Here is a 25,749-nt window from a genome sequence, read left to right as displayed (position 1 = left end):
AATTGATTTATCTTTCCATTTAATTAAGTGTCCCTAAAAGCAACTAGCGGTTCATTATGTTTATTACACAAGTACCCAAAGTATTATAATAATATTTTCTTTTTCATTGGTTTAACAACTTTTGGGGCTTTATTGGATTTTAATTGGTTGGTTAATTTAGTTGAGTGTCCAAAAGTTTCAACCACTAATTGTAATCTACAGAAGGGGCACTTTTATGTGTCTTTATTGGGGATGTAATTCATCCGTCATTTTTCTTCAACAATTGTTTTCCCTATTCCTTGATAATTTAAATTTGCACAAGGTCTGACTGAACAAAATCAATAACAAGAAACATTGGATGCATGTATTCGCAGCTTTTATCATTTAAAGTGCAGCTACTCTTTATGGTCAGTAGGTTTATGAGAACGGCCATAAAAAAAACTGCCAGCAAGTCACTTTAATCCCCCTCAACAGGATCTTACACCAGTTTAGCATGTACACTAATAAAGTGAAACTTGTAGCTGGCTAAATTTTGATCATTCCCATCTACCCCCTTTGCCCCATTCCATCACCTACTACTGGATAAACCAAATGACTAATAAATGATTCCATGTTAGAAACCTAAATTTACGACAAAATTTCCCCTGTCATAATATCCACGTATAGTCTACATCCATTTCCCTATGTCAGCACCGAAAGATCTCCTTTACCGTCTAGGGATCTATTTTTAGGAAGGGAAATCAAAGATTAAAAAATTATAAATTATAATATTATTAATTATATTCGATAACCAATTTTTTAAGTTTTAGTTTTCTAAACATATTTTTTTTTGGGGGGGGGTAAATTTTTCTTAGGGTTGTGGTAGTATCTTCCCTCAAAATAATTATAAACCTTCCCGGGTCCTATGAGAAGCTACCCTGTAAAAGAGAACCATATCAGTTGAGTGGTTAGCAAGATCCTTTGCTACAGACAAGAAAAACTACTGTATGAAATAGAATTGTACATAGTAGAAAACTAAAGTGAGTTATAGTCTAGCTTTGCACACAAAAATAGTTTCTCATTGTAGTATTGACATTTTTATAATCAAACAACTTCAATTTAAATTTAGATTTTTTTCAACAACAAATATTTTGTCTGTTAAAAATAACATCAAAATACTTATGTTTAAGTAAAAGAATGTTTGTTTGTGTGTTTGTACCGACATATCTCGCTACCCGCTAGACCAATACGGTTCTCCTTTACAATATAGCTACAGTGAAGCATTTCATAGGCCCAGGGAAGACTTATTAATTCTAAAGGAGGGTACCACTACCCTCCCTGGACAAATCGTTCCCCTTCCTTAAAGTGCCCCCTAGAGGCCTCTAGGGTGCTAGTCTAAAAATAACATAGTGGTCGCAGAAAGTGACAACCGGTTCTAATACAGCGGATATTTATCGGTTTCGAAGTCATACTGGAAACATATTATTTCATTAATATAGGATTTTAACAATTTTTATTTCTTGTTTTTTATAACTCTAATTCATTTGGTGGTGAAATAATAAATAATACAAATTTACGTATAATGTTGTATAAAAACGGTTAAGTAGTTAGTACCAAAGATTTTTAAAGTACCAAATACAAATTTTTACAATTCTATATGAACATTAATATTTTGTTTCTACTCCCATCACCCTACCCTTACGACTTAATCCCTCCTATCCCATACAATAGAGGAAAGTATTGACCAATAACTGAAAACTGTACTAGCAAATTCCACTGTCACAATATCCATGTACTCAATATCCACTAGTTGTCGGGAAGTTTTATATTTTTCATTTTTCAACCTTTTATTGTTTCCTCCTTGATACATGTAACCCAGGAAGGGAGGGGACATTGATCTCTTTATTTCACTAGTTCCCAAAGTGTTATAATAATGTTTTCTTATTCGTTGACTTAACAACTTTGGAGACTTTTATCTAAATTCAGTGTCCAAACAATTTTAACAATAATTATAATCTACAGAAGAGGTATTTGTTTGTATCATCATTGGGGATGTACATCAATTTACCGGCCATTGTCGTACCCCTGTAGATACCTGCATGTAACATGATACTTAATGTACCACAACTATTTTGCTACATAATACAAATAATTTAGAATGATAAAATACTATTTTTATTATTCTATTTCGCTCCTTGGGATAGCTATTCTGGGGTACGTATTTTGAACGTAATCGTACTTCTGACAAATTGCGAAGTTCTGAAATTACAGATTTCTGGCAACGACTGTAGAGTGGATACGCTTTCTAAATCATAACTAAATCCAAAATATGAAACTATTATGATATGTTTATATCAAACAAAAAGTGCTAAACGTTGCGTACGGACGTACAGACCATAATCATAGAAAATCTTTTCTTTTAGAATTTTTTTTTAAACTTGTGATATTCTAGTTAATTTCAATTGTATTGACCACAATTCAATTTTATAAGACAAGAAAATTTTTCAGTATATTTCTAATAGTATTAACAAGTTATATTTATATTAATATTTTAATAGTTTTAATTGTTTTACATTCTTTTCATAATTATTATATATCGTTTCATAATTTTGTAAACAGCTTTCCGCGGATATTAAAATGAAAAGTTATAAGATTCGGCTCCTAGGAGCTAAAAAAACTAATATTATCATGACTTTTATTTTAATATTAGTAGCAAACTGGCTTTATTATACAATACGTCACATGATTTTTCAGTATGGTTTAGATCCAATTCTAATCCATCGAATTTGGAAAGCGGATCATCTCTATAATCAAGTATTTAGATAGAAGTATGTCAATATGAAAGTTCTACTAAATGTTTGTTTATTAAATTAGTTGTTGTTTTGGTTTACATTTTTTAATTTGTTGGTTTGTCTCTCTTATCCTATTTATTTTAAAAGCTATGCTTTTATAAATGTTGTCATCCTTGCTATATTTCAATTATACTTAGGAGTTTTTAAGAGTACGATTTATTTTTTAATTTATTTAACCATTACACTTTATCATACTTTAAAACTGTGGATACTGTTATTGAATTTTGAGTGGGTAGGTCCAAGCTATTTGTGTACAATCTTTTTAACCATATTGTAAATCATCATTGGGTATGGGAATAAATCATCCAGTGTCTTATCCCTTAAGATCCCTGATAAATACAGACTTAAGCTATTGACCAGTAAATTATTTGTACTTTAATGTTTGCCTTAAATATCAGGAATCTAAAGGGATAAGACAATGGCAATAAATTGAAGTACATCCACTATGATAAAACACAAAATACCCCTTTCTTTAGATAAAAATTAGTGGTTGAAACGTTTGAACATCAACGAATTAGAATTCAATTAAAGTTCCCAAAGTTTGTTATTAGTCAACTAATAAGAAATCGTTATTATAAAACTTTCAGGACTAGTGTAATAAACGGCCCAATGTCTCCTCCCTCCCTTCTGAAATATACTTTGAATTTGTATTATGTTTTCTTATTAAATGTAAACATTGATAAACAAGGATGACAAAATCCATAAGAAGCGAAGCATAGAAAATTATGGATGGGAATATGGACAAGGAGATATAAAGAACTTTTGTTAAAATCAAGAATAGAACTATTGGAGAAAAAATCACGACACTTTTATGACACATATTTTTACATTTTTTTTTAATTCGTGGCAATACAAGTAAATTACCTACCGAATGCTCATTGGTATACAGAGTCTTAACACAAAAACGCTGCCCTTTATCTTGAATAGCAGCTGAGAAAATCATATTAACCCCTTGATTGACTGACTGGAGGACGTTCAGACAAAGTAAATTAGCTTAGATAGCTCAGCAATAACAAGTTTTCAACACATAAAAAACAGTAAACTGTAAGCGAAAATACTCTAAAAAGTTTGTGTCTGTCTGTCTTTTTCACTGTCTGTCTGTCAGTAATGCGGCTCCACTTGTTGTTAGGATGGTAATAGATAATAGATTCGAATCTTCCACTAAAGATGTTTAAAATGTTAAATTCTGTTGCTAATTCTTCTGGAATAATTTTCCCCTTCCCCCCCAAAAAAAAAAATATCTAGACATAGAGAAGTAGCGATATAGGCGAAAGACATTTGCAGAGCTCGGCAGCAGTGCGTTAGCCGCTTGTATGCCTTTTACAATTTAAAAAATCAGCTGCAAGTCTAAACCTGACCCCAATATGGCAAATCCTATTTCATTTTAAACAAATCAAAGTCTCCAAACGGGTTTAAATTTGAGATAATGCGGCTGCCGACTCCTGTACTTTTGAGACATTACAAAGCAGTTGTTTAAATATTAAATAGAAGATAACAACAGATGAACTTCGGTTATTTAGGGAAATGGGGATATAACAATGGGTAATTAAAATATCATTTGTGATAATTTATTTTTTAAAACATTAGAAGTATAAGAATAGGTGTATTATCCAGAAAACTACCAGGCCCTAATGGTCAGTGGTAGAGACCCTCTAAGTCTGCTAGCAAATTGCTTTCTGTTTTCTTTTTATAGGGACTCGGCTCTGCTTATATTTCCTTCTGCCGCCTCTATTCTTTTACTCTAATGAAGTAAGTTTAGTTAGTAGATCAAATTATCTGACATTGTGCTATCCTTCCCCTCCCATGTACAAACTTTTTTACCAATAATTTTTATATACAGAAAAGTTAATTTTGTTTATCATAATCTGGATTTAAATTATTATCTCTTTATCACTGTAGGTAATGAATAGCGACAATGGATATATGTAGAATATAAATGGATATAGAATGTAAATGGATATAATAACAGGGAAAAATTTGTCGTTATTTAGCTTGCTAATATGGACCTCATTTATTGGTCAGTTTGTTCATCCAGTAGTAAGGTATGGGAGGGGTAAAAGGGGTGGGGTATCATTATTTTAGCCAGCGGCGACCATCACATTATTAGAGTACATGACAATCTGGTGCAACATCCAAGTAATAATACATCAATTATTATAGCAACACATTTTTCTCATATTTGATTGTTTTACGTGACTTTTTAACACTTTTAGTTCAATCATATCTTTTTGTTTAATTTAAGATGTTAACGTATCAACTATTTAAGTGCTGTCTGTCCGTCTGTCTGTAATCTGCTAATTTAAAATTGACTGTCTTTGCTTTTTGATACATTTTAAGAATTACCTCTAACAATAAATAGCTTATATTAATGGAGCTACATCCTAAGCTTTTCAAAACCTCCTTTTTCCTTTCATTTTCTCATCTTTTAAGATTCTGTCTATATACAGGGTGGGAGACCCTACCCTGATTTTGTATGGGGTCTTTAAAATCAGCTAATAGCGTCGAAAACATAAACAGAGCCAAGTACCCATAAAAGTACAGAAAGCAATTTGCTAGCAGACGAAAAGAGTCTCCACTACCTGGGCCAGGAAGTTGTCAGGATAATTCATCAAAACGTTAAATCTTATTGGTTAATATTATGCATATATATGTGTGTATGGATGTTTTTAGCTGTTTATATCTTTTATATATTATTTTTGTCATAAATATAATAATTTTGATCTGATTTATTTCAGAATTTCTTAGAATGTAAACTGCTATTATATCGTTTTTACTGTAAAAAATACTCATATTTTTTCAATCTACTCTAAATAAATGTATGTAGTTTTTATTTAATTATTTTGTAGGGGTTAATTCTCTTGGGAAGTTTGTGTTACCCCTCACCACCCACCCCCACCCCAAATAGTTATAAAACTTTCCTGAAAACCTATTAGAAGCATCACTGTAAAGGAGAACCATTTCGGTTCAACGGTTAGCGAGTTACTTTGGTACATAGACGGACAGACATCCTGTTACTTTTATATAAGGATACATGATTTCCTTTGGTTATAAAAGTTCTTGTTTGAAATAAATTGAACATGTCTATAGAACAAATACTACAGAGATAATAACAAAATCTTACAAAATTTTTGTTCACTTTTCGGTGAATCTTCATTTGAATAAGGTCTTATTTAAACATTTGTATTAACCCAAAGAGAAGGGACATTGGGCTGTTTAGTCCCCAAAGTTTTATAAGAACGTTTTCTTATTTGTTGGCTTAACAACTTTGGGGACTTCAGTGAATTTTGATTATTTGGTTTGTTAAGTTGAGTGTTCAAACGTTTTTCTTCAACCACTAATTTTGATCTACAGAAGTGGTAATTTTTTATCGACAAAGGATTTATTATTACTTGGATCTTACACTAGATTAGCATGTACTCTAATAAATTGTTACTAGCTGCCTAAAATAATGATCCCCCTAATTCCCCTCCTACTTGTTGAACGAACTGACCAATAAATGATGTCCATGTTAGCAACTTAAATTTCCTTTTTGTGTTTGTGATTATACACGAAAGTGAATACACTACTTATTCAGATTTCTTAATCAGTTTAATTTTAGATCCTTATAATAAAGTAACAGGATGTCTATCAGTTTGTCTATTTGTACTGAATAATCTCACTAACCACTGAACCGAAACGATTCTCTTTTACCGGGTACCTTCTCATAGGTCCCCATTTCTTTACACCTCCTTCTCAAGTGCCCCTAGAGGCCTCTATTGGCGTAGCCGATAGTATTAAATAAGTTATAACTTACACGCGTTAATATTAGTTAGTCTGGCTCGGGCTAATAAAACTGGTATTAATTTTATAATTTAATATTTGTGGATTATTGTCTGCAATACGATGCTGTATATGATTTTTATCAGTATGGCTGAGAACTAGTTCTAATCCAGCGGATATAAATCGGTTTTGATGCTATACTGGAAATATTTATCCTTGTCTATATCTTATACAAAATGTTCAAATCAAAGATAACTTATCATATTTAACTAAAGTATGATTTGATTTTAATAGATAAATATTTAGTGTTTTCCTTAAAAGTGCATAGCGAGCAGAGAACCTCCCCCCCTTTTTAAATCTTTTTATAACATCCATGTAATAATATATTGATTTTTCAGATGTCTAAAGGCTACGACAATCCAAGCTATGAAGGCAATGGGAAACTAGATACCTATGGTAAGAGTTTAAATATCAAACCAATAGTATTCAACGCATCGTATTATAGACAGCTTTCCAAGGATATTAGGATTTAAAAATATAGATTAAAACTGGTATTACTTTCATTATTTTATATTCATTTTTGTAATTTGATGCTATACATGATTTTTCTGTATGGCTGTTCTAATATAGCGGATATTAATTGGTTTCAAAGCCATACTGGAAAACTTTAGTTCAGCGAATCGTTGGAACATTTTATAAACTTTTTTGAGGACACTGCTTCAGAAAGATTGCACATTTTCCTAGGCTCAAAAAATCGCTTTATTTCTGAAAATGCTCTGATAATATGTACTGAATTTTAGTTTCCGAAAGTGTACCTAGCATCCGAGTCTTATCTCAATATTTACTACTAGCTAAAAAAGCTTCAAACTTCCAAAAAAAATCTAAATTTGAAAAATTTAAATTTTGGATGTATAATGTATAAATCGTTTATATACATTACTAGCGGCTTAAAAAAATTTCTTTGAGGGGGGATTTTTTTTATGGGGGGGGGGGTAGTCGTTCCTACTATTTTAATTTTAGTTTTAAAAAGAATTTTTTTTTTTGGGGGGGGGGTATTTTCATTTTTTGGGGGGTGGGGGATGTCCCACCCCCCAAGGAAAATAGTTATAAACCTTCCCGGGACCTATGAGAAGCTACCCTGTAAAGGAGAACCCGATCGGTTAAGCGGTTAGCGAGATCCTTCGCTACAAACAAACAGACAAACAGACACACAGACAAACAAACAGACAGACAGACAGACATCGTTCTACTTTGTATTATAGATATCGCTTTTCCCTTTGACTGGAGTCGCTGAAAATAGCATTTGCAATAATTTGGTTATCTGCTGTACACATTTGGAAATTAGGGAAGAAATAGGCAATCCATTTTTAGCACATCTATGATAATGTATGTATAAATAATTTTTCTTTTCAATCTTAATATTTTTCTATCGTGTAATATCTCTAGTTTTAGGAACATTTAATTCAGAAAAAGAAGACAAGGGCGCCAATGGAATACAAAATGGGGGTGATAAGCAGTTTGTAAATGAAGATGATGGGAAAAGGTAACTTTTTTTTCTTAGGCCCGGCAGCCTCGCAATAACATCAAATTTAAACTTGTTTATGTGCAATATAAATTTTGAAATGATGGATTGTACATATGTTTCAGAACAGGTTTCGACATCCAGCGGAATTTATGTACAAGTTATAATATGCAGATATCAATAAGACTTAAAGGCGACTGACACATGGCTGCTGAGTCCTACTTTTAAATTCTGCAGTCCAAAACTAAAAATATAAAAAAATTTGGGAATTTGTACTCTGAAGATTTGGCAAGCTAATAGAAGTGCAATTGTCCAATAAATTTGAATAACTGACAAACAGAAGGATAGATAGACAGACATCAATAAATATATAGTTGCTTTTCTATCACTACTTTAAAATTATATCAAATGTATTTTTTTGCATATTAAGTCATTGTTAGGGTAGGCAATATATACAAACAACTACATCCTTTCCTATTTCAAAGACCTTCTTCGTCTGCTTACAAATTATTTTCTGATACTTGGCTATGTTAATATAAGCGACACCATTGGTTGATTTTCAATAACCCAATAGAAGGGTTGCCCAAGGTGGTTGCATTGGGGAGATACAGTTATTTAACCCTTTTTCCCTCTTGTGTTTTACTCTAATTGGGAGGCTAGCAGGAAGTACCCCGCAGGGGTATATAGCTGGAATGATCATGGCGGATTACGTGGCTCATCAATCAGTTTGATAGATAATGCCTGACTCAATTGTACTTAAAATTGTCTAAAAATTAAATGCACAGAAGCTTGATAAAAATAGGTATCGGCTTCTATGGTTTGGAAACTAAATGATATTATAAAAAAAAATTAGTATAGATGTATAATCAAAATAACTACATGGCCCCACACCTGAGGACATTTTTATCTCCTTATAAATTATTTTCTTCTCTTTTTAGCAACTTGGATGTGCTAATATATACAATGCTATTGGCTGACATCCAAAGACCCAATTGAAAGTCGGCACAGGGTCCTAGGGTTGAAGACATACAGTTATATAACCCCTTTCTTTTCTATTGTTTTACTTCAATGTCATATAGAAGTTATTTTATATAGGGAAAAGTTTAGTTTCCGTCAGCTGTGGCTGTTCACTGGACCTGGATGGCTGATGTCCATTGCTTACCTGGATCCTGGAAACATAGGTATTTACAAAACAATTCTTTTACTTCTATTCATACTTGAAAAGTCACTTTTTTGTTTAATGTCTGTATATTGCTTAAGACCCTGGAATTATAATAGACAATTGTGTAATAATTTAACAAACTTTAGCTGAAATCTTGAAAAGGTTTATACTCTAAGTCTACAAGGGGCAGCGTAGCACTGTGGTAACAAACTGAGTTACAATGGTGAGTTCAAATCCCCATGTGGCAACTCAAATTTCTCAGCTGAATACATTCACGCAACTTTTCCTGGTTGTTATAGAAGGGAGATTATTGTGTGGTTTGTCACGTACATGATATCGGTACAATCCTCATCCCAAGCTCCTCTGCAGAGAGCATAACCCATTACAGTAACTTCATTTGGGACACCTGCCATACTCAGTGAGGATGAGGTATTAAATAGTAGCTCCCTTTAGACAACTGGTCAGGAGATAATGTACTTGAGTGTAGAGCTTGATAGCCCTAGTGGCTAAACAAAAGTGTCTTAACCTTCTCTATGACTGCTTAGGTCCAAACACTAAGAATATTAGCTTCACACACACTAGGGGACATTGGACTGTAACTTTCACTGGTATCTAAAGTTTTATAACCACCTTATCTTACTTGTTGACTCAAAACTTTGTGTAATTTTAGTGAATTGTGGTGGGTCATTTCCAAACTAGTAGTGTCCAAACTTATCTGCAAATAATTCTGATCTACAAGAGAAGTAATTTTGTTTATCATCATTAGGGATGAACGTTAATACCCCTTTGTCATATTCCATAAGATTCCTTGGTTATCAGATTATCATAAAGGGGTAGAAATAAATTTCTGGTAACATTAAATATTTGTTTAGAATCTGACCTTCAGTCTGGAGTAGTTGCTGGCCACAGGCTGCTTTGGGTCACTTTCTGGGCTTCCTTCTTAGGCTTTCTTATGCAAAGACTTTCAGCCAGGTAGAATTTCACTTCTTGAATAACACCTTGATGATTGGCTGGTCAAATTGCTGTACCTGAACCAAGATTACCTCTACAGGGTTGATATATAAAATGGTCCCATTTTTGTTTAATTGAATTTTGATTAATTCAGAGAGTGAAAACATGTCATGTCCCTTTTTTCTGTAATTGAACCTGGATTTTATCTGAAAGGTGGGAGTTGGAGCATGAAATGGTTACATTTTGTTTACCTAAAATTTGATAACCCTTAAAAAACATAAACATCAGAATGTGCTTATTTTATTCTACCTCAACCTTAATTATCTATAGGGACCTGGAACTTACCAAAGTGTACCTGAACTAAACCTTACCTATTGAGTGACCAAATATATTAAACACAGCAATCCTTGAAATTTTTTGCAGTGCAAGTATTAATATCTATTTATGTCTAACAACTGATTTAACAGCAGTTGAAACATCATTGTTTCTCATTTTTAGATAAAAATTCAATCACAAAACTTTTTGAAACATAATGTATTTAAAAGTACTCCTTGTTTATTTTTGATAACTTTGAAACTTCTCTACCATGCATAGAATTTTTAAGTTGCAATATGATTAGGAAAGATAAAGTTTTCTTGTATGTTAACTTAATGATATATTTATACAAAAACTAAATATTATGTATTTTTAGGCTTGGAACAGTCACTGGAAAACATCTGGGTGAGTAATAATTAATCATCATAATCAAATTTCTTACATTTCTATTCTTACTTACAAATTATAAATACAATAACAATTTAGCTGAGATCTGTTATGAAAGTTTTCCTAAAGTGCCCAATGTACTGCTGTGGATCATGGTGGAGATTGCTGTTATTGGCAGTGATATTCAGGTAGATATATTATATACCAGAAATTAGGGTTGAGCCAGATATCCAGTTTTGCCGGATATCTGGCCATTTTCAATATCCAGCTGGATACTAGATATTGAAACTATCCAGATACTGGATATCTGACATTAGAAATCACCAAAAAAAGTATCCGGCCCAACCCTACTAAAAAATTATTTGGTCTGTTTGTCACTCTTTATTAGTTTTAAAGTATATTTAACCCATTAGTGCCGAACCGGGTTTTAAAACCCGGTGCCAGAAAATGTAAAAAAAACCGGTTTTCGGCTTCATAATTGCATCATTCTCAGTATAGATCCCCCCTCTACTACCCTGGCTTTCATTTCCCCCTGGAGCAGGTAGTTTTGCTGTCTTCCGTTTGCCGGTATAGATCAACAAAGTTTGAAAATCATGAAAATTCAAAATACCCCATCTAACTTTTTTGTTTTTATAGTAAAGTCGCTGATTTTTTTCGTTAAATCTAAAGTTTATTGACAAGTACATCTATTTGTGAATTCGTTTTATTTAAATTATTATTTTTTATATGATTTTTTTATCGTTTTTTTACGCCCTATATAGGCCCGGTTCGGCATTTCCATTTTGAGTCTGAAATTTTTATTACCCGGTTTCACTAATAGATTTTTTTTGACAACAACAACAAAACAGGGTTTTTTTACCCGAAATCGCCGGCTAAACACGAAATTTGAAATAAATCGCTTCGTATTATACTTGTCGCTCTTTAGATTACATGAGGTTGTGTAGTTTTCAATTACGGATCGTATCAAAGTTCTAAAAAGTGTTCATCTCACTTTTGGCGTTCAAAAATTACATTTTTCGATTTTTGGTCAAAATAACCGGGTTTATACAGGTCAACCGGGTTTTAAAACTGGGGGAAAGCACCAAAAACGGGTGTTAATGCCTGGTTGGTATTTATGGCCAAGCCGAACCGGGTTTTTTTGCAACTTTCCTGTGCTCGCCACTAGAGCAAAACAAAAAAATACGAATTCCGTTTTGACCATTATAAAGCTTCCCTGAAACTTACAGCTCGATCGGCCCATAAAAGTGGCGCTCGGCACTAATGGGTTAAATAATTGATATAAATTTACTTGCTGACGAACCCCAAACTGTCCCACTTTGAGAAAGACGATTCCAGTGACGTCATATACGTTTTGGGAAAGAAAAAGGGAAGGGGGGAAGAAAATCTCTTCAAAATCCCCTTCTCTAAACGTATATGACGTCACTGGAATCGTCTTTCTCAAAGCGGGACAGTTTGGGGTTCATCTACTTGCTTGATGCTCCAGATTTTCATGATCTCTGAAAAAGTGATACTTGTTGCTGGCTAAAATAATGATACCACCCATCCAACCACTTTACCCTATCCCCTCTATTGTTACTGAAAAACAATCTAATCTAAATATAAGAGCAAGCTAAATTGATGAAACATTTTCTCTTGTCAAAATATTTATATCCTATTTCCATTCTTATAATATTACACAAAAAATCAGAGATACAGAAGTCTACATATTTTTCTTAATCATCCAAAGTACATGTTTACCAACATTTGAAAATTGATTGTTACATATTTAGGAAGTCATCGGAACAGCGATTGCACTCTTTCTTCTCAGCAAGGTGATCATTTTTATTTATATTTGAATACATTATAATGACAATGGACATAAATGATAAATGAATGTATTACAACTAACATAATGCTTAGAGAGCACCATTGATTTAAACATCTTTATTTGTAGGAAAAGATTCCACTCTGGGCTGGTTGTGTCATCACCTTGGTTGATACTTTCACTTTTCTCTTCTTGGATAGGTATGCTGATCAATGAGTAAATCCTGAAGGTTCAACAATCAGAATATGTAGTAAACTAAATTGACTCCAACTATTAATTTTTATAATAAACTTTTGAACCAAAACACCCATGACTAACTTTGTTCATGTTTCAATGATTTTCCCCTTGGGTCTTGGTTAGAGTTTTGTTTAATTTTAAAAAGTGTACCACATTCTACAAAGACATATAGCCCTTAGAAAAAATCCTCAGTACCCACACAATTTTCTTCTTTTAAATTGGAATTAAGGGTAGAGGTTTTATCACCACTTTCTACCCCCTTACCCACCCCCCCCCCCCCCTAAATGATATTAATTTTATAAGTTATTTATATAACATTAATTTTTATAGATATGGAAGAAGAAAGTTGGAGTTTTTCTTTGCGTTTCTGATTATGGTGATGGCAATCAGCTTTGGAATTAACTATGGTGCAGATCTTCCCCCTCAAGGAGAAATAGCCATAGGTAAAGTTCAAACCTTCTCTAATATAAAAGTCCCAAGGCAAAAACCTTTTATTGCAGGAAATAGACAGCATTGATAATTATAGTACCTAATAAATGATCAAATTAATTATGATTAGGAACAATTGTACCTGGATGTACTGGATGTAACAAGGATTGGTTCTTACAGGTTAATTAAACACTTTTAAGTCATTAGAAATTTTAGTCAAATCTTATAAAAGTAACATTTCTGTCTGTATCAAGAGATCTTGCTAATTGCTGAACCAGTATGGTTATCCTTTACAATGTAACTTTCCATAGATCCAGAGAAGGTTTATAACTCTCTTAAGGGGTAGTTGCCTTCCCCCCCCCCCCTCAACACCTTAAGTGCATCTAAAGGCTTCTAGGGGAGTAGCTATATCAATAAATTTCATGATATTTGAGAAATATTTTTCAATTGCATTAGAAATATATTTTTTTAATACGAAGTTTATTTATAATAATTAAATTTCAGGCAGTAGCAGCTGTTGGTGCTATCATCATGCCTCACAATCTTTACCTACATTCTGCACTAGTCACTAAGGTATAATTACTAAAATCTATCAATTCCCAGCAGTTTATGATTGTTTTGTTAGATATAGCACTTTCAACTATCAATCAATTAATAATGTTAAATGAATTTTTCTATAGTTTTGAAATATACTGTATTGATATACATATGTGTTTTAGAATGATGTTGATAGAAGCAAGAAATCAACAATCAGATTAGCTAACTTCTACACAAGTGTTGAAGCAGGAATATCTATTGGTAAGTAATCTTTTTTTAAAACTGTATTGACACTTTTTTCAAATGTAGCATCAATTAAATTTATAACAACTCCTATAACCTATAACTAATATAAAAACTGAAAACTAGTTAAAAATTCTTGTTTAGGAGTTTCATTCCTGATCAACCTGATTGTAGTCTCAGTTTTTGGACATGTGTTGCATGACAAGTAATATTATAATTTTTTTTGTTGAAAGATAAAGTCTTTTAATTTAAAATCATGCTTTGTTTTATTAGATTTCATATTTGAGTCCTAAAATATACTGAGCTTGATTGTACTTCTAATTTAGGACCTATGGTGAAATTAATGCAAGATGCAATGCTAAAAACTGGTATCCTGAGGTAAAATTTGAATGTAATAGGCTTAGAAATTAAAATTTGTGTTATTTTTGATATATAAAGAATTAAATAAATGATTAAATTTAAATACATATGATTGTCAATAGTTATGATAATAATTTAGATGTTCAACTGTACCATTGATTCTAATACTTGTGTTGCTACTGACAATGTTGATGCTGATCTTTACAAGGTAACAATAGCAATTGTAGATTCTTATGAAATGAATCCATTGGAGTTTTAGCAAATTCAATTCAAAACTACCCACTTATTCTATACCATTTGTATTATCATATTAAAACTTTGGGAAACATATGCTACCATAAATTATACAGTAGTCAACTGATAAGCATTAACACCTTAGATATTCTTATAAATATTAAGAGTAGTTTAAAAATTAAATTACCTACCTAGGGTGGAATTGCACTAGGCTGTACATATGGAGCTGCTTTTACTTTTATTTGGGCTATTGGAATTCTTGCCAGTGGACAGTCAAGCACGATGACAGGTTTATCTTTTACTTAAAGAAAAATTAAATGATTAAATCGTATTCTGGATGTGTGTTGCCCATAATCTAAACACAAATTTAAGTGTTCCTAAACTTGTTGATTGCTTTAATATTCATTTGATTGGTTTAATCTTTAGATATTTAGGATTTTACTCTAACATTGATAATATCTTGATCTGGTAAGTAAATTTATTTAGTGGAGGATGATAAGATATTTAATTTGTTTTCCTTTACCTAGGTATTATAGATTTTAATTACTCCTTTAGGTACCTATGCTGGCCAGTTTGCGATGCAAGGTTTCCTAAACCTGAACTGGGCTCCATGGAAAATTTTGGTCATCACAAGGTTGGATGTTTTTTTTTTGTTATCAAAAAGAAAATCCATTCTCCAAATTAAAATGGACCTCCACACTTCATATCAATTTAAGTCATGGATTGGTACGGAGCTGCAGTTGAGGCCCTGTACGCACATGCCTTCTAAAATAGAGCAGGTGTATGCATAGGAACCTACTAGCGGAAGGGCTTTGAATTTAAAGAGAACTAGATTTGTTGATGGTTTCATGTCTTTATTCTTACATGGTATTCACAAGTTTGCTGAATTTACATTTGATATATTTAGACTTGTAGCTATGGCCCCTACCCTGTTTGTTGCTGGCTTTACCAACATTCAGACCCTGACTGGCCTCAATGACATCTTGAATACGGTGATGTCCATCCAGCTGCCGTTTGCCATCATTCCTTGCCTCTGTTTCACTTCCAGCAGAGTTCATATGGGAGATTTCAGGTAAACAATGTGATTTATCAGATATTTGAATTATTGTTTTTTTACTGTTCAAAAATACTGTGGTAAGTGGTATCTTCACAAAGAAAATAAGTCTGTCCTAAAGCAGCCAAGATAATTACATTTAACTTATAACTTACAGACGGTCAGTCAGACAAATTGAATTATAAATATAGAGTAGTATCACTACTAAAAATATAACTAATGCTATTAATATTACTTTGCTTGATATCTACATATATCTATTTAAGGAATGGACCAATCCAGAAGATCATTATCTGTCTCCTCTCCATTATTGTTCTTGCCATCAATATGATTTTTGTCTTCCAGTATGTCAGTGAGACTGTCCCTAACAAGTAAGTTAATAAGGACTTTTATAATAATTTTAACATCAAAATTTGATTATGAAAATCTTGATATATTTTGTTACAAAACCTACGACTGAGATCAACACATAGCGCATCCACTCTTCGTTGGGTAGTCAATAGGTTTAAATCTCAGCTTAAAACTGTGCCATAAGTAAAGACGTTAAAAATGGTCCCTGCTGCTGCCATGTCAGGTGCAAAACATTAACAGTTAGAGCAGGGGAATGCTTTAGCCCAAAACAGGCATTACCATGAACAATTAAAACTTCTAGACAAATAGTTGGTTGTCTGATGGGTATTACTTACTCTAATACCTTGGGTGTTTGGACAGAAAAAGAGATTTGGCTCCCCTTAGTTATCATAGGTTTTTGGACCTGACGTTAGAGTGAAATGGACAGCAGACTTGCCAGTTTGATATAATTGAACTAGATACATTCAGTACATAATTTTGTCAAGAAATTGCACTGATAATTAAATTTCTCTGTATGTATATTATAAAGTATATCTTCAGCTAGCATGTTGTTGACTTTTTTATTATTCATCCCACTAAAAATGATCACTTTAAACAACTTGCTCAGGAATTGTGATAATATTTGTAAGAGATTAGCTGCATTACAAATAGTTAACAAGGTTTTGAATTCATCTTTAAAATTGATTCAGTATTGCTTCGAAACCGATTATTTCCAGTTTTCTAAAACTGGTTTTTATCTTTTAATTGTAAAATTTTTTAGGGTTGGTCCGGATATCCGTCCATTTTATACCGGATATTGAAACTATCCGGATACCAGATATCCGGCTGATTTCTAATGCCGGATATCCGATAATTTGCCAGAAAGTGAACGATTTTCAGATATCCGGCCGGTTACCAGATATCCAGCTGGTTACCAGATATCCGGCTGGTTACCGAGTATCCGGTATCTGGCCAAAAAATTATCTGGCCCAACCCTAAAACTGCAGAATATGATGCGAGTAATAACTATTATTTTTTATTCAAGGTGGTACTTTTTGGTGCCCATTGTGATCTATTTTGTGTCCTACTTCATCTTTGTTGGTTATCTTGCTATCTACCTATTCATCTGTCTCGGTTTTGAACAACTTACAAAGTTTCAATTTCTAAGGTAAAATTCATAATTTATTTGGTATCAATGATCAGAGAGGAAGGGGACAAAAACTGTTTATTACACTAGTCTCCAAAGTTTTCTAATAATGTTATCTTATTAGTTGGTTTAACAACTTTTGGGACTTTGGTGAATTTTGATTGGTTGTTCGTTAACCCTTTCAGATCGGGCCCCAATTCCAACCTTAATAGATCAGGGGGGGGGGGTCATATTGACCCCCTTCCCTCTATCTCGGCTCCTGTTACAATCAGAGACATGGTGGTTCATGTGTATTTTTAGAGAAAATTACTTTTTCTAGTCATAGCGGTCAGACTGCTCCTTAGCCGCTTTTAGCGGCCAGCCGCTAAATATTAAAACAGCTGTAGAGCGGCCAATTTTGCAGCTAGGATGACCAAATTTTAGGACGAACTTTATTTTTCATAACAAAAAAATTACTATTTCTGATCATCGCCGAAAAACGGCAAATAACGGTTGCGGCGGTAAAACGGCGGTTGGCGGCGCCAATTAATATTTTTATCTGTTTATTGTTGCTCAAGGATTTACCAAAAAAATTTATAGGTCTCTAGCTGTAATAAAAGCCACGATATTCATGATATATGTCTGTAGTAAAAGCCGGACAAAAATCGGTCATAAAGTCGGTCAGGGAGCGGTCAAACGGACATAACACCACTTTTCTCAGAAGGTCATTGATATCTAAGTATTCACCAAAAAAATTTTAAGTTTCTACCTTATACACAAAAGTCATAATGTAGAAATTAAGATTTATTTAGATTTTTTTCTAAATTTGGTGCCACCTAACTGACTTTGACCGGACGCCAAGACCGACACAGACCAGATATCCTTATAAGATCAACTCTTGCCGACGTATAATTACTAAACTTAAAAAGTCATGAAGTCACAACTCTCTATCTTACCTACAAAAAAAATGACATTGAAAAAAATAGAGGGGGGGGGGTCAATATGACCGATCTGTAAGGGTTAAGTTGAGTTTTCAAAAGTTTCAACCAAAAATTTTAATCTACAGAAGGGGTAATTTTATGTTTCATCATTGAAGATGTACATCATGTTTTTTGTCTGTAGCCTAAGATTTCCAAACCAATTGATTTCTTTATTTAATGAAGCTTAATATAAGATTAAGAATTTTGTTTTGTGCTAATTGATTTTAGATTCAAGATTTTTTTGTTTTCCTTGTCATTTATAAGAAGAGCCTCTAGATACATTAAAGTTCTAAACATTTTAAATGAAGAAAATACACAAATGATTTAGGCGCATATATAAACTGGAGCCATTTCTGGAGCAAACCTTGGACATTCCCTGAACTGTTTGGAGGTAAGTTAAAGGCTTTAGGAGAATAAAAACATTAGACTTTGTAGATAATACTCTTTAAACAGCTATTATTTAAAATGTAAGTATTATATTGTAATGCATCCTACATTCAAGAATTTTTGAGATAGATATTTACATAATTTTTGTTCAAACTTTTTATTAACGTTAATCTATGCACATTGATGTAGGATATACGGTGATATTATGACAGGAGAAAAGTGTCGTCAATTTAGGTTGCTAACATGAACAACATCTATTTGTCAGTTTATTCGTCAAGAAGGAGAGCAGGGGATGGGGTAGATCGTTCTTTTAGCCAGCTAATAGTTTTACTTTATTAGAGTACATGATAATCTTGTGTAGGGTCCAATTAATAATAAATCAATTTCTATATATTTAGATTGTTCAAACTGAAATGGCACTACTCACTCCTGGCAGATCAATAGCTGAAAGTATTATCTGCTCATTAAGATCGACATAACTGTGTTATCTTATGTGCGACTATCAGGGCAAGTCAATGGTTTTTGGTTAGGCATAATTTTAATAAAAAAAGTCTTTTTTTTAAGCAGATATTTATGCAAAAATTTCACATTTTTTATTTTGTATTTATAGATTTATTTTAATAATTATGCAATAAAAATAAAATTATGCTAATAAGTAGCACAACAATAACAAAAATTAAATGTTAGATATAGCTTTTAAGTTAAAAATCAACATGTTTAAAATGGACATATGGAAATTATAGTAACGATTAAAGAGTTGTTACTCTTTATGCTCTTTATAAATCAAACTTAAATACTACAGGAATCACAATGCAAAGTTTGGAATCGATAGGAAAATTCTAGCCTGTTTGAATTAACTAAAAAAGCTAACTGTCCGTGACTGACGGACAGACGGGTTGACCCTAGTTATAGAAGAGCTTTGCTTTTTATAACAATGTAAAAAACAAAGAACTGACAAACCTTATTTATAGAGCAGCTGCAAAACATTATAATTCATTTCTGTTATGAAAAAAAGACTCTTTTTTTATAAATTTTGCTTAACCAATACACAGGCTTTTATTTGTTTAAATTATCGATATTAGAAAATATCATGAAAACAAATAAAAAATGCTACTCTTGTAGGTTGAATCTTAGGATATCTTCAAATTTTTATATTTACTTTATGTTAATATAATTTATTAAAGTCAATTGATAGATTTATTTTAAAAAGCTAAGATAATAAATGTAAAAGATTAGATTTATAATCAATACAACTACCCGGCCCAAGTGGAGGGGACCTTTTTTGTCTACTAGCAAGTTTCTTTCTCCTTTTTTGTTGCGACTTGGATTTATATTGTACGATATTGGCTTATATTCAAAGGGTACACCGACAAACGTCCTAATACGAGAAACGTCCTAATGCAACAAACGTCCTACGTGACAAACGTCCTAAACGACAAACGTCCTACCGCGACAAACGTCCTACTGCGACATCTCTTTAGTAAAACGTCCTAAAAATTTTCAAAAATTATGAAATAAAAAAAATCTTCCAAAGAAGTTGTATCAACTTTTTTGCTTTTTATTTAAGATAGCTAGACGGTCCTTTCAGTAAGTATTAGATGTAAAATTTTTCATAGAATTCAGATATGCAATCGGTTTTTTTGTAGACCTCTTATTTTTGAAGTAATTTAAGTTTTTTAAAAAAATAATTAAGTCGGTTTTAAGGTACTAAAACGCAACAAAATAAAAGAAGAAAATAGCCAGTATAAACAAAAATTGTAAGATCTTTAATTTTACACCTTACTTTTAAAATTCTGTTGAGTAATTGTTGAAAAAATCTATTTTTTTAACCTCGGTTTAATCAAAACAATAAACTTAAATATTTTCTCATACAGACATAAAAAATATGGGTTCATATATACCATTAGAATGAGAAAAATAATATGAATCCATTGTAAGCAAAATTGAAAAAGTTTAAAAAAATTGTAATAAAAAATAGAAAAAATAAAAAAGTTATTTTAAGAATTGTAACTACTAAACTAGCTAATCACAAATCGCAAAAATTGACGAATCGGGAAGCTTAATCTATAAAATTAACCTATAGAATTGCCAGAAAAAAAGGAGAACGTTCATACAATATATACAATAGATACTACAATAAATATAGTAATAATAAAGAACATGTAAAGAATGAAAAATTATGAACAAATATGCATCAGTCTGTTTATAAACTTCAAAACAGTTAAAAATACATTATTGTTTCTTGTGTTTAAAAAATATCTGCTACATTGCATTGTCTTTTGTTTAGGTTTGGTTCAGGTTTGGTTCAAGCTAACCCTTTAAAGCCGAAAATTATGATTCTTAAAATAAACTTATTTTTTTTATTATAGTTTTATAAAACTTTTTCAATTTTGCTTAGAATAGATTCGTAATATTTTTCTGATTCTAAAGGTATATATGAACCCATGTTTTTTATGTCTGTTTGAGAAAATATTTAGGTCTTAAGTTTTTATTAAACCAAGGTTAAAAAAATAGATTTTTTCAATAATTACTCAACAGAATTTTAAAAGTAAGGTGTCAAATTAAAGATCTTACTATTTTTGTTCATACTGGCCATTTTCTTCTTTTATTTTGTTGCGTTTTAGTACCTTAAAACCGACTTAATTATTTTTTTAAAAAACTTAAATTACTTAAAAAATAAGAGGTCTACAAAAAAAACGATTGCATATCTGAATTCTATGAAAAATTTTACATCTACTACTTACTGAAAGGACCGGCTAGCTATCTTAAATAAAAAGCAAAAAAGTTGATACAACTTCTTTAAGGACAAAATCCTCTAATTGTAAGAATACTTATCAATATAAAATTCAAAATGGCGATAAAACACAGGAAAATAATCTTTAACTGAAATTTATTTTTTGAATAACTTTAACCATAGGCTAAATTTTAAAAATCTGTCCGACAGTTTTCCCAAAGTCTGTGTTGGCTATCAAATGGTATGGTTTCGAACCCGATACATCCTTGCATTACAAAATTCGACCTTTAAATTTTTAGGACGTTTTACTTAAGAGATGTCGCAGTAGGACGTTTGTCGCTTAGGACGTTTGTCGCGTAGGACGTTTGTCGTAGTAGGACGTTTGTCGCGGTAGGACGTTTGTCAGTGTACCTATTCAAAGACCTAATTGAAAGTTGGCACAGGGTACCCAGCCCTTGAACATACTGTTATTTACCCCTGCCCCTTCTATTCTTTTACTTTTTTTTTAACAATTGGAGTTAGATTAATTAATTGTTCTTCATATACCTAACAGAGTATACCCACGGAGTCCAAGCTTTTCCTTTTGAGGAAGGTAAATTGAGGGGTTCCAAAGGATTGAGGGGGTTATTCTATGCTACTTTTTGAAATTTTTTATGGGTGCAAAATAGGGGGTTTCAATGTTTTAGGGGGGTAAACACCCCTTTACACCCACTCTTGGACGTCTTTAAGGTTAACCATTTTTTTTGTTTTTGAGCAAAATTCCATAAGGGTAGGTATACATATTTCAATTTTAGTTATCCTTTACTTCTTAGCTTATCAATTGACTTTTCAAACTTTTTTGATTTTTACATTATTTCTGTTTGTGATTAAAATTCTGATTTACTTGTTGATATCTTATGATGATACTTTAAATATTTTTATTAAGATCGACACTGAGAGAGTGTCATCTTTATATAAAGAATTTTTAGTTTAAATTGTGGCAGGTTTAAATTTTTTGTATAACCTATACAATAAACAGTGGGGTAAATACAGGAAAAATTAATGTTTGATGTTATTTAAAACTCCATGACATACTAAATATATTAATATTTATTGCATGGTATTGTAAACAGCTTTCCATGGATATTACAATGAAAAATCTAAGATTAAAACCAGTTTTGTTAGCCCCATAAAAACCAAAATCCTATTTTCCTTAGTTTGCCCCATTGTACAATGCATTAAAAATTATTAGTATTATAAACTAACTTACTGGGACTATCATTTCTAGTATGGCTTCCAAACCGATTAATATCCGTTGGATTAGAGCCTGTTCTCTGCCATACGGAAAAGTCATGCATAGCATTGTATTACAGACAATTTTTCACGAATATCAAAATAAAATGATAAAATGAATACCAGTTACTTACAACCCTAGTTGAAATCTTATAGTTTTTTCTTTTCAATATCCGCGGAAAGCTGTCTATAATGCGATATGATAAATAACTTTTTTTAGCCTGTTACATTTTATATTGAAAATTCTGCTGATGATGATGATTATTTGGAACTAGAAAATGTACTCTCATTGATTTAAATTCAATATTGTACAATTATCATAGTTGATATAATTTATATTATATGATTTTTAAAAATTTAATAAATGTAATTTTTTTAATTTATGTTTTAATAGCGAAGCTACTCTATAATTTAAAAAAATCGTTCCTACTTGATTTTATAGGATAGGACGTCCACGGGTGGATGCAAAGGAATGTTTATCCCTCTCAATTTTTTAAAACCCCTCATTTACCCCCTTTAAAAAGTTTAAAATGCATAATAATGCCCCCCCCCCAAAAAAAAAAAATAAAAGCTAGGACGCCCCTGCTTGCAAATCTTATTTAACCTACTGAGGTGAATTCTTAAAAAACTTTAGCCCCACTAAAATCGGTGAGGCAAACTAAAAATTTAGAGGGGATAATTTTGCATCACTAAAATTTTAGTGGGGCAAACTGATTTTTTTAAGAATTCACCTCAGCATTATGCAAAATACTAGTTAAATAACAATGTTGTATGCTGTTTCCTTCTGACGGACATACTATATTTTTAAAAGCGAAGCTTTTATATAATTTGGGACTTGTCCGTCCGTCAGTCCGTAACGGTTAACTCTTTTCATTTATTTAGGCATATCAGAATTGCCCTATCGATCTCAAGCTTTGCGTGGTGATTTCTGTAGTAGTTAGTTACGATTTAAAAAGCGTAGCAACTCTATAATCATTACCATGTTGTTTTTTTTACAACAAATTTTTTATGTGATCTACTAATTATCCGATTGATCAGATTTTTGGTATACTGATTCCTGGGACAACAAAGTACAATATTATAAGTAAAGCAACTTTATAAATAAGTCCTTAAAATGTAAGTATGTCCACAAACATTATTCTGTATCAAGCAGTTTTTCAACAAAGAAGGTGTATCAACTTTTTTGCTTTTTATTTAAGATAGCTAGCCGGTTCTTTCAGTAAGTAGTAGATGTAAAATTTTTCATAGAATTCAGATATGCAATCGGTTTTTTTTGTAGACCTCTTATTTTTTAAGTAATTTAAGTTTTTAAAAAAAATAATTAAGTCGGTTTTAAGGTACTAAAACGCAACAAAATAAAAGAAGAAAATGGCCAGTATGAACAAAAATAGTAAGATCTTTAATTTGACACCTTACTTTTAAAATTCTGTTGAGTAATTGTTGAAAAAATCTATTTTTTAACCTCGGTTTAATAAAAACTTTAGACCTAAATATTTTCTCAAACAGACATAAAAAACATGGGTTCATATATACCTTTAGAATCAGAAAAATATTACGAATCTATTCTAAGCAAAATTGAAAAAGTTTTATAAAACTATAATAAAAAAAATAAGTTTATTTTAAGAATCATAATTTTCGGCTTTAAAGGGTTAGCTTGAACCAAACCTGAACAAAACCTAAACAAAAGACAATGCAATGTAGCAGATATCTTTTAAACACAAGAAACAATAATGTATTTTTAACTGCATTGTTTTGAAGTTTATAAACAGACTGATGCATATTTGTTCATAATTTTTCATTCTTTACATGTTCTTTAATATCACTATATTTATTGTAGTATCTATTGTATATATTGTATGAACGTTCTCCTTTTTTTCTGGCAATTATATAGGTTAATTTTATAGGTTAAGCTTCCCGATTCGTCAATTTTTGCGATTTGTGATTGGCTAGTTTAGTAGTTACAATTCTTAAAATAAACTTTTTTTTTTTCTATTTTTTATTACAATTTTTTATAACTTTTTCAATTTTGCTTAAAATGGATTCATATTATTTTTCTCATTCTAATGGTATATATAAACCCATATTTTTTATGTCTGTATGAGAAAATATTTATGTTTAATGTTTTGATTAAACCGAGGTTAAAAAAATAGATTTTTTCAACAATTACTCAAAAGAATTTTAAAAGTAAGGTGTCAAATTAAAGATCTTACTATTTTTGTTAATACTGGCTATTTTCTTATTTTATTTTGTTGCGTTTTAGTACCTTAAAACCGACTTAATTATTTTTTTAAAAAACTTAAATTACTTTAAAAATAAGAGGTCTACAAAAAAACCGATTGCATATCTGAATTCTATGAAAAATTTTACATCTACTACTTACTGAAAGAACCGGCTAGCTATCTTAAATAAAAAGCAAAAAAGTTGATACAACTTCTTTACTAACAATTTTTATTTGACTCTTATACATTTATATTCTGATTATTCAGTTCTGACACTGCATAAGTGTTAATGTCCGTTTGTCGTACAGTTTCAGTGCTTCGCTTTTATGGATGTTGTCATCCTTGTTAGAGTAGCTACGATGCTGACATAAATTTGAAAACAAACTTTACTTTCCTGTTTGCCAAAGAAATTAAGGTTATAATAACAATGTTTTTCTTACTAGAAACACAATTCTTAAGGGGCACAGCAACTCTAAAACTTTATTTCATCTGTATGAAAATAATCTCAATATCAGTTCATATATGTATATGTCAATAAGGTATTGGCCCCCTGATATGGCATTGGGGAAAATATATATAAGTTTTGACAAAATTATGTGTAAATTTGTTGCAAAACTTCTTAAATACAGAATTCTGTTAAAGGACATACTAAAATTTTTAGGACTTGATTATAGAGATGTTTCGCTCAAAATATTGTTCCTTATTGTAATAGAAATCAGTAATCCAAAAATCAGATCAATCGAATGATCTTATCACATAAAAAATTGTTTTTAATACAGTAAAAAAATCATCTTGTTTAAAATGGACATACGGACATTCTGGTAATCGTACCTAACTACTACAGGAATCATCATGCAAAGTTTGAAATCGATAGGACAATAATAACATGCCTAAATT

At 31.5% G+C, this 25,749-nt stretch overlaps 1 protein-coding gene across 1 annotated transcript; it reads left to right on the top strand.

The window, feature by feature from the left end:
• The first annotated feature begins 6,967 nt into the window (after positions 1-6,967).
• On the top strand, positions 6,968-20,157 carry Mvl (solute carrier family member malvolio). The gene is made up of 22 exons (XM_080175957.1): positions 6,968-7,025; positions 8,037-8,112; positions 9,187-9,272; positions 10,126-10,225; positions 10,896-10,924; positions 11,006-11,094; positions 12,676-12,717; positions 12,840-12,910; positions 13,278-13,390; positions 13,507-13,556; positions 13,881-13,949; positions 14,096-14,174; positions 14,301-14,361; positions 14,483-14,534; positions 14,656-14,724; positions 14,946-15,039; positions 15,306-15,384; positions 15,658-15,822; positions 16,071-16,175; positions 17,180-17,302; positions 18,569-18,631; positions 19,026-20,157. Exons 1-21 carry the CDS (start codon positions 6,968-6,970, stop codon positions 18,618-18,620), a joined length of 1,662 nt encoding a protein of 553 aa, XP_080032083.1. The 3' UTR covers positions 18,621-18,631; positions 19,026-20,157.
• The last annotated feature ends 5,592 nt before the right edge of the window (positions 20,158-25,749 follow it).

This window comes from Acartia tonsa, chromosome 11, assembly GCF_053477335.1.
Source record: "Acartia tonsa isolate MP-2025a chromosome 11, ASM5347733v1, whole genome shotgun sequence".
Lineage (NCBI taxonomy): Eukaryota > Metazoa > Arthropoda > Copepoda > Calanoida > Acartiidae > Acartia > Acartia tonsa.
Note: the sequence above shows the minus strand (reverse complement) of the source record. Positions and strands in the feature narration are given on the sequence as shown.